Below are 9919 nucleotides of genomic sequence, written 5' to 3'. Positions count from 1 at the left end.
TAGACATCATGAGAAGCTAGCTGAGCTGCCTCCTCCCCAGCTTTCCCACTTTCGTTCAGTGCTTTCATCCAGGGCTTGAATTGTGTTGTCAAAGTTTAGTAGACGGAAAAGGAGGGGACATGAGAACAGGGAGGGGGTCTTGAAAAGTCTTGGAAATCGGTATATTTTGCAGGTGTAGAGTGTGCATAATAACCATGGCTAGGGCGCGCTCCCCAGTGGTGAGGGTATGACAGGGACAGCTGGCTTGGTTTTCAGTGTGAAAACACCCCCTCGGTGGACCAAACACAACGACACTGACCTTTCTGCGGGGGGAACAGAGATGTGCCTTTGACTGAATTAGCCATAAAGATGTCTTGCTATGACTTTTGTTCCCCACGAAAGCAAAGAAATATTGCGTTTAATATGAGAAGTACTGTTCACAGCTTTTTCGTGCCCCTTAAGAAATATTACAGAGCTGATTTACTAGCCCTCTTCTGATCTGGCCCCAAGGCTGCGGGCGGAGGGTTAGGCATGGGGCAGCAGGGACAGAAGGCGGCGGCAGAGGCAGCAGCGCACTAAATTGCCTGTTTTCAAAGTTCTCTCTTTGCAGTAGCAAATTTATCAATCTTTTCCTCTGACAATACTTTGAAATATATCATTGTCATCCAGAGTTGTTTGATAGATTATGTGCAGGCACACAGCCTTTTCCAAGGTCAAGTTGAAGATTCTTGCTTGCTCTTTAACTGGGTTGTTTAAAACCTCTGAACAATGCCTGCCTGTTAAATTTTCACTTGTTCTCATGGAGCATTGGAAAGCAAGTTTTCCTACTGACCGGGTATGAGGACATTTCATCTTTTTGAGCTTCAGCAACCAGGACTTGGCAATGAAATCCACAGGAGAAGAAATCAGATTTAACCTTAGCACATGCAGATGCCAAGGAGATTAAGCCATCTTGCACATTTCCTCAAAGTGTGTACTAATTTTTCTCTGCATGTCAGGGGCTAGTTATATATAGCCACACGCATCTCATTCAACTTTCTGCCTTTATTCCCGTGGAGAGCTGCAAAGATACTCCCCTAAAGTAGAAGTACAAAGAAATAGTGGTCACTCTTGTCTTTGTCAGTGCTTTTAACCTGTTGCTCTAAGGATACTTCTTAAAATAAGGTCAGCTTCTAAATCGCTGTTTTTTGGCCACAATTATGTTTTTAAGGGAATGACTGGCTTCATAGTTTCCTCTATATCTGTGATGATTGATTTTTTTTTATTCAGCCAACTTTTATTTACCTTGCAAAAATGTTCTGGACCAATGTGATAAATTACAGATATGCAAATTCCTTTGAATGGTGTTGTAAGTGTGTCTAGCTGGAGCTGAATAACCCCTTGCAAGTCAGTCTGTGCGTGCTCAGGACCCCAGGGAGCTGATCAAAGCACCCATTCTCTTTTATCCCCGGTATTCTCCTCCAAACTATTTCGATACAATATGTTTCCATGATGCACTTAATGTGCTAGGGACATAGAACTCATTACAACCTAGCTAGTTCTGCCGACCTCTTTGTTCTGAGGCAGAAAGTCAAAGAAAAAAGGAAAAGCACTGCCAGTTGCCAGCTTTCTGAAATGCTAAAGCATGCGTCATTTTTCACCAGGTCTCGTCTTGATATCCTCAAAAGACAAACTATGAAACCGGCCTCAGCCCTTTCTGGCATTAATTACACTGCTGTCCAGCGGATCTGTTTTTCCTATTATATGCATTTCTCAGCGGGGACTTTTTTTTTTGCAAGACTAATGCAGCTGCAAGTTGAACTATGAATGCATTTTTATCACTATGGAAAAAGATAGTGAAAAGGCTGCAAAACATACAACTAAGTTTTTTAAAGGGTCCTGGTAGATAACAGCGTTAGTGAGGGACTTGGAAATTTTGCAACTTCTCTAAAACCTGAAATTGAGTAAGAGCCTCAGGCATTTCCAATGCACCCTCAGTATTTTGTGGGCACACTAGTGCCGTATGAAATTCTGCTTTGGTATCCAGAGAAATCTTGAAGGTGGAACATTTCAAGGTTTGTGTGAAAATTTTGAAATGAAATAGTCTGTCCTGCACCCAACCAGGAAGCTGCCTGCAAGAAATTTCTGTCTAGGATAATAGCACAGAGAATGTAAATTCTATTTCATTTCCTCCGTTTCTTGTAGGGTTGATTGGTTGGTGGAAATGGCTGGCAGCCAGTTCTGGGAAAGATTCCAGACCTGACTCCGATTAACCCTCTCTGGTGAAACTCTGCTGGAAACCAACTCACCAGCAATTGCCATTAATCTACTTACTAATTAAGCCAATTCATTTCTAAAGGAGAAAAATTCCTTTCTTTAGCCAAACTGATGGGAGGAAATTTGAAAGAAGCGCCAAACTGTGTAACTGTAATTCAGCCAAGGACTGCTAAAACAAGGTGTTGATATATAGCAGCAGATTTAAAACAAGTTTCTAGGGCAACACTCCTTTAGAGACGGTGGCATACAGTGCATAGTAGATGAAGCTCACATAATGCTCCAGGGCGCCATGCCACCCCATGTCCTTGCGTTCAATATAACACGACTTCCTCTAATTAAACCTTGTGCCTTTTACGCACAAATAAATTGCCTCTCTAGCTTTCCTTTTGCACCAGAGCATAACAACTTTATGTGACTGCCATCACAGATATATTTCTTGGGACTTAAATAGCTTTAGAAATCTGTCATCTAGGACCTATGATTCTGAAACTGGGCTATAGACAGGCCCTAACTTGTAGTTAAGGGGATGTGATTAAGTCGAACATTACGCACAGAAGAAAGCAAACCCACCTTTCAGTAAATGGTACCTGACATTCCAAGGAGAACAGATACCTGGCTCTTGATCTTAAAACTTACCGGGAAGCAACACTCCATAGTTTTTCTGCTTACTTAAGAATTGTTTATGGGCTTTTAAGATAAGGCTAGGACCTTTATGTCATGTGATACAAAAGTGGACCTCTTTAGAGAAAATTGTAACTCCCCTCCAGGCTTTATGACTTGCCCTCTTGGGGATCAGTGGACAGGCAAGGAGGCAGCAAATTAGTTTGACTTGTGTTATAAGGAGACTGGAGGGATTTGAGAATTTAGTGCCCCCAACTTTCTAATTGAAGTACATTCCTTCCCACCCTGAGGCGCAAGGTCACTCCACTGAGCCCAGCAAGCACCAAAGGGTCTGGCAGCTCTTCAGGGCTGTCCTCCCCGCGGATCGCTTAAGGGTTTGGAGAAATGCGTGCACCGGGAGCACTTCACGTTCTCTTCCAGAGTGGTACTTGTTATTACACATAATCCCGAGTCGGAACAGTTATTTTAGAAGCACTACGGAGATAGTATCCTTTGCCTGAGAGACAGCCCGTAGGCCAAGATGGTGAGAGCCCTTTTTCTGTGCATTAGCTCTGTGCACCGCATTACTCAGTAGCATTTGTATCATTCACTGGGGTGTTACAGTGTACCGATGGCCGCTTCAGGGACTCTTCTTTTGGTGGCAGCTTCACTAAAAATGTGAAAAGATGGAGAAGAGACATTTGTTTTAATTACTATACATAAACCACGCCACACTCCTCACCCTTAGCTCTGTGCACCAGTGGGAGAGGGTCCTCTTAAACTCGGACCCTGCTGGGTGGGGCGGGGGGGGGGGTAGGGGGGATTCTTCAGGAACCTGGAGAACTATGTGAGGGATAAGATAGGTCAGGTGGTCGAATCCATCACTGCCTTCAAAATAGTATGTGTCAGGCAGGCACCTTTGAGAGTCTTCCTGCTGCTCCAGGCTGCAGAATGGTCTTAGGTGCCTGTGACTGACCTGCTGAGAGCTCCCTGCCCAGAATCAGGAGCCTCTGTGAAAGAATTCTTTTTAAAGGGGAGGGGTTGTCTCATGTTGGCATCCAGAGAGCTAACTAAGATGTAAATGTCCATTTCTGTATTCAATCTTCCTTTCATTTGAAATAGAAAATCATGGATGAGAAGGAGAGAAAACCAGATTAGCAGGGTTTTAAAGTTGGAGAATGGGATTGTTTTGCCCTCCCCCCACCTCTACAGTCTGGGCTGTCTGCTCTGTAGGGAGGGACATTTACCTGGTGTGTAAATTGTGAGGGAAGCGTTGGGGGTCTGAGACAGGAAAGCCACAACATGGGATGTGATGTTCCAGCTTTGAAGGGGGAACAAAGGCCCTGAGCTAATCCCAGTGAAAGCCAGAGGCGTGGAGAAGGCAACAAAGAATTGCAGCCTGCGGTCACCGGTAGGTGTCAATGTGGATACTTACAGCCCGGGGAAGTGGGAGAGGAGAACACAGAGCCAGGCTGTCATTCCAAGGCTTAACATGAACAAAGATAAAAACCTGACAACCTCGGCTTTCAATGGTTGGGAGGTTCAAAGTGGAATGATAGAGAGACTATGAGGGTCAAGTCTTTTCTGAAGCAGGGCTCTTTTCCTAGCAAAGGACCAACCAGGGGAGTTCTGACGGGCTTTTCTCAGGGCAACTTTTCTTACTAAAAGAAAAATTCTTCAAAACGATGTCCAGTGCCACCCACTTCCTAACATGAAGACATGGACCTTTGAAGATTCCTGAACGTAGTATAAAGGGCATTGTTTTCTGTTCCCCAGAGACCCAGTAGGCTGCATTAAACTTTTATGAACTTGAACAGCCTGCTTCAACTTTTTGGTTAAAGTTCATGTGTTATTAACACATTAAGTAAAAAAGTGATAATTTTCCCCTTTTACGAAACTGTGCATCCATGCCGATGAGTCAGCAGGTACCATAAGTTAGGAAGTATTCACCTGACAAAGACGTCTTGGTAATAAACTGTTGAAGGAATAATGGAAACCTGCCTGAGTCAAGCATGCCTGTGATTCAGACTATTAGAAACCAGCAGACTGGCACTTACCAACAAATAAAAATCCTTGACAATCTGGGAAAGATAACTGGGAACCTTTTGCTAGTACAACTGATTAATAAAACTATCTTAGAGAATTAATAGATGAAAATTATAAATTATGTTTATCCTAAGAACTCAGACCCATTGTTTTCCTTAAATTCTGCTGTTAAAACCAAAATACAAGTTACAGAATCATAATGTAAAAATTTGGTTTTCCTTAGTTGAAATAAGTCTCCTAAATATTTTTTTAAAAAAGAATGTAAATATCCTTAAAAGACTAATGACATTTCACAGGTAATGCAATTTAGAAAGAAACACTTCCATGTTTTCTTTTCCAACAATGTGCATTTTTGTAAACTGCTATAAATTGCAATTCAAAAGCACTGATCTCGCCATCCCCAATCATTTTTTATACTGATCAAATGAATGCAGATACTCCCATTTGGGAGGGGCGACATGACATTTCACTTGGCAGTTCTAAACAGGTCACAGACCTTTCACAGACCCTAAGGCAGTGGGAGGGAGCTCTTTACTAAACCGTGTAACCAAATCAAACCAATGGTTACCCCTTTTCAAAACCATTGGAATGGTTTGCACAATGCTATTCACATAGCAGCACAGAAACTGAAAGGATAGTCACCCAATGGAGATTTCTTTCCTTTTGTTTAAACTTGCTGAGTTCAAAAAGTAATACTTGAAGGGAAACAATTACATTTGCTATGATAAAAATCATCAACAACAAACATGCATTTTTATTGACACCATGAAGTATAGCTGTAGCCATCCAGTAGTATGTATATATATATGCACATGTATGTATGTATATGTATGTCTATTTATTGGAGATGTTGCTTTGTTTGAAACCTTAGGTACAAAGACACAACATGGCTGCCCTGGAGATGACCTATTGCTTTCAAGTTGCTTGAACACATCAGAATTCCCATTGTTAAGGTTGATTAATTGAAACTGATAAGTTACCATGAATAAAGATTGTTTTTCTGTTTAATGTGGTGGGCCTGATTTGGTAAATGCCTCATTCATGTAGCTTTGCAGCACAGCATATGGGCAAAGAGTCATTCAGTATCACAAACATATACAATTTATTATGCTCGTATGGGCACAGCCAAAGGGCCTTTCTGTTTTAATGACAAAGTTTCAATGAAAAATTCCATTTAAAGAGTCACTAGTACATGAAGCATGATTTTGTCATTTATTCTTAAAGTTTCTATCTCTGCGTTTCTGTGGATAGTTTCAAAATTATAATATTTAAATACAGTAAGAAAAGATGCATATATCCAAATTATATCTTAGCATTAGTCATTAGGGATACAGCAGACTTTATCTAAAATGTTAACAGACATATGAAGAGAAAGCACTTTATCATCTGATGTCGCCTTGTGTGCCGTGCTATCGATAAGGTCACTGTAACGACAGCTCACACTGGCCAGTTTATAAAGAAATGCAACTGAGGTTGGTGAACAACATGTCAACTTCCTGACTTTTTTTTTTCTTAATGAAATCAGAAGACAACATTTAAAAATAATCTAGGGGCTATTGCATAAGAAAACAGTAGACATAAATTTTCCACAGTTTAGTTATCGTTAGGTTCCTTTACCTGAAAACTGATGTCACTTAAAGATTACACTACGTACAAACTGTCATGAATATTTACCAAGAAAAGTAATGCTTATTATCTTTCACAGTGATGGTGTACAGAAATGTTTTTTTCTTTCTTAATTTAAGCTTCTCATGTAGTTACCAGAAGAGTAATAACAAAAAAAATATGAAAGACATGCTAATGAACTAAAGTAATGACTGTATCCAGCCAAAGAAATAGTTACCATATTCAGCCTTTAATGTCGAATCAAATAAATTCTCTGGTCATTCATGTCCATGAAATAGTTCAAGTTCACCCAACATTTCTCAATTAAATTAGATGGGTAATCTCAGTTCAGCTCTTCTGGAGAGTAATAAACCACATTGGTCACAGCTGACCACAGCTAGCATGTGTTTTATAAAGGACTGGATGTCCATTGGAAAGCTAATCAGTGCAGTGTCACTTGTAAAATTCACTCTTGCATTTTGAAGTGATAATCTGTATCTAATTTTTAAAGAAAAATTTACTTTCTTTTCACTTTTCTGAGGCCAATTTCTTTTCTGGACCTGAATAGAGACCATTGGTGAAACAGTACCAAATAGCTTTGGTATGTGTATAACAAAAACCCACCTCTTTGTAGAACATAACAAATTATGCAATGTTCACAGATGCGTTTCACATTGTGCCTTTTGTGAGAAAATGAAGGCTCAACTCCGTTCCCCACCCCCCTCTTTATGAAAGACTGGGTTCCCAATGCAATCTGTTTTAATTCTAGAGAAAAATAAATATACTTAATAGGGAAGCTAAAGATAGTTCTTTTTAAAGGGATTTTCATTTGAGCCTCTGGTCCATGTTCTTTGCACAAGGGTGAATTTGAAGTTCTAGCAGCTATAAGCAAGCAGATGCTTTGGGTCCTATAGATTAAAGTTTTAACTGCTCCTGTAACCCACCTTTGGTGTTTGGATATTTTTTAGAAATGCTGTTTTTACATAATTACATGCTTGAATTTATGTTATCAAAGAAACACAGTAATTTTTCAGTTATAATTTTTAAAATATGCACACTGAAAATATTTAAAATTTTTGTTTCTATGTTTTTATTTTTGATTATTCTTTTCCCTGTTCTATCGAGCTAGAATTGACATGCAACAGTGTGTAAGATTAGGTATAAAGCATAATAACTTGACTTACATATATTGTGACATGTGATTACCGCAATAAATTTATTTAACATTCATCATATTATATTGATACAAAAAAAAGAAAAATTTTCCCTTGTGATAAGAATTCTTCATATCTACTCTCTTAACAACTTTCAAATATACCATATGTCAATGTTACGCGTACCCATCCTATTGTATGTAACATTACTTACCTTCTAACTGGAAGTTTGTATCTTTTGACCACCTTCATCCAATCTCCTCACCTTCTTATGAGGGTAGAGGCTATTAAAAGATAATCCTGAGTATTAAGGCAGCAATTTTTGCAGCAATAGTGAAGAATGCAGAGGGGTCTCAGGGCTACCCTATCAAGTGGGACTACCATAAATCTTATTAGTTTTATTGAATGTTCTAGACTTTTTTAAAAAATTATTTTTATTTATTCATTTTAGAGAAGAGAGAGAGAGAGAGAGAGAGAGAGAGCGAGAAGGGGGGAGGAGCAGGAAGCATCAACTCCCATTTGTGCCTTGACCAGGTAAGCCCAGGGTTTTGAACCAGCGACCTCAGCATTCCAGGTCGACGCTTGATCCACTGCGCCACCACAGGTCAGGCCTCTAGTCTTTGAGTGTCAGTCCTAGAAAATAATTTCCAAGAACTGAGAAGTCTCTCTGCATCCTCAGTGTCTAGCACAGGGCTTTGCTTCTAGTAGGTGTTCATAAAGTTTGTTGAATGAATGCATGAATGAATAAAAAGAAGGTGAAACCTATAAGGTTAAGTATTGCGGCCCCTTTAGTATCCACAGCCTTTGTGATTCCCTCCCACATGATTCTGGTCTTGGTCATGAGACTCAGCTTGGCTAATGGGACAAGAGCACACGTGGTATCCATAGAGACGGCTTAAAACAACACGTTTATTCTCTCACAGTTGTGGAGGCTTGAAAGTTCCAAATCAAGGTATTGACAGGATCATGATCCCTCTCAGACTTTGGATAGAATCCTTCCTTGCTCCTTCTAACTCATGGTGGTGGCCATAGACCCTTGGTGTTCCTTGGGATCTCCTGCATCACTCCCATCTCTATCTCTGTCATCACATGCTATTCTCCCTGTGTCCGTGTCCAGTTTCTCTCTTCCTATAAGGACACCAGTCGTACTGGATTAGGGCTCACTATAATGACTTCATCTTAACTTGATTACACCTGACAACACCTTGTGTTACAGGTACCATAAGGTCACATTCACAGGAACTGGGGGTTAGGATTTCTGTTTTGTTTTTTCTTTTGTTTTGTTTTTTTGTATTTTTCTGAAGCTAGAAACGGGGAGGCAGTCAGACTCCCGCATGCGCCCGACCGGGATCCACCTGGCACACCCACCAGAGGGCGATGCTCTGCCCATCCGGGGCATCGCTCTGTCGCAACCAGAGCCATTCTAGTGCCTGGGGCAGAGGCCAAGGAGCCATCCCCAGCGCCTGGGCTATCTTTTGCTCCAATGAAGCCTCGGCTGTGGAGGGGAAGAGAGAGACAGAGAGGAAGGAGAGGGGGAGGGGTGGAGAAGCAGATGGGCGCTTCTCCTGTGTGCCCTGGCCGGAAATCGAACCCGGGACTTCTGCACGCCAGGCTGACGCTCTACCACTGAGCCAACCGGCCAGGGCCGGGTTAGGATTTCAACATTATTTTTTTTTGGTGGTAGAGGTAGACAGTTCAGCAAATAACATATCCTTTTCTGAAAAGAAAACCTATTGCCTATTTTACAGAATGGAAAACAAGGGGAAAAGACTTACTACAATGCAGCAGAGACTTTCAAATGTTCTTTTAAAAAATATTGTAGATATTTAATGCATGCTTTTGACACATAGGATAATGACAACTGTGGCTATTGTTTACAATGTAAATGTTCTTAGAATAGGTTGTATAAATAAGGTAAGGCTGAAATCAAATAAAGGAACTTTGGTTCAGAAACATGAAGAGAACTGTTTGTTTTTCTGGTGGGAAGGAGGGAGTACAATGGTATGGCGAGCCCATGATTTGGTACCCTGCATGAATATGGCAAATAGAGTTTTAAAAGAAAAAAATAAATAGACATACTGGGCAAAACAAGATAAACATTTTTCTGGTAAAGAAATGTGAAGCAATGAACCAGGATATTGAACTGAATTGTGTCCCAAAAAATGTTGATATCCTAATTTCTAGTACCTGTGAAGTGACTTTATTTGGAAATAAGGTTCTTAATCTAATACGTCTTTGTCCTCATAAAAGTAGAAGTTTGGACACAGAGAGGGATACAC

General features: G+C 40.6%; 1 protein-coding gene across 1 annotated transcript in view; it reads right to left on the bottom strand.

Moving 5' to 3' along the window:
• C5H10orf67 (chromosome 5 C10orf67 homolog) overlaps nucleotides 1-9919 on the bottom strand; it is a 130021-nt gene that overhangs the window by 1492 nt on the left and 118610 nt on the right. The window contains exon 16 of the mRNA XM_066233060.1: nucleotides 3141-3223. Coding sequence (XP_066089157.1) covers nucleotides 3141-3223 — 83 coding nt within the window. The remainder of the gene's footprint in view (nucleotides 1-3140; nucleotides 3224-9919) is intronic.

The sequence above is a fragment of the Saccopteryx bilineata genome, chromosome 5 (assembly GCF_036850765.1).
Source record: "Saccopteryx bilineata isolate mSacBil1 chromosome 5, mSacBil1_pri_phased_curated, whole genome shotgun sequence".
Classification (NCBI taxonomy): domain Eukaryota; kingdom Metazoa; phylum Chordata; class Mammalia; order Chiroptera; family Emballonuridae; genus Saccopteryx; species Saccopteryx bilineata.
Note: the sequence above shows the minus strand (reverse complement) of the source record. Positions and strands in the feature narration are given on the sequence as shown.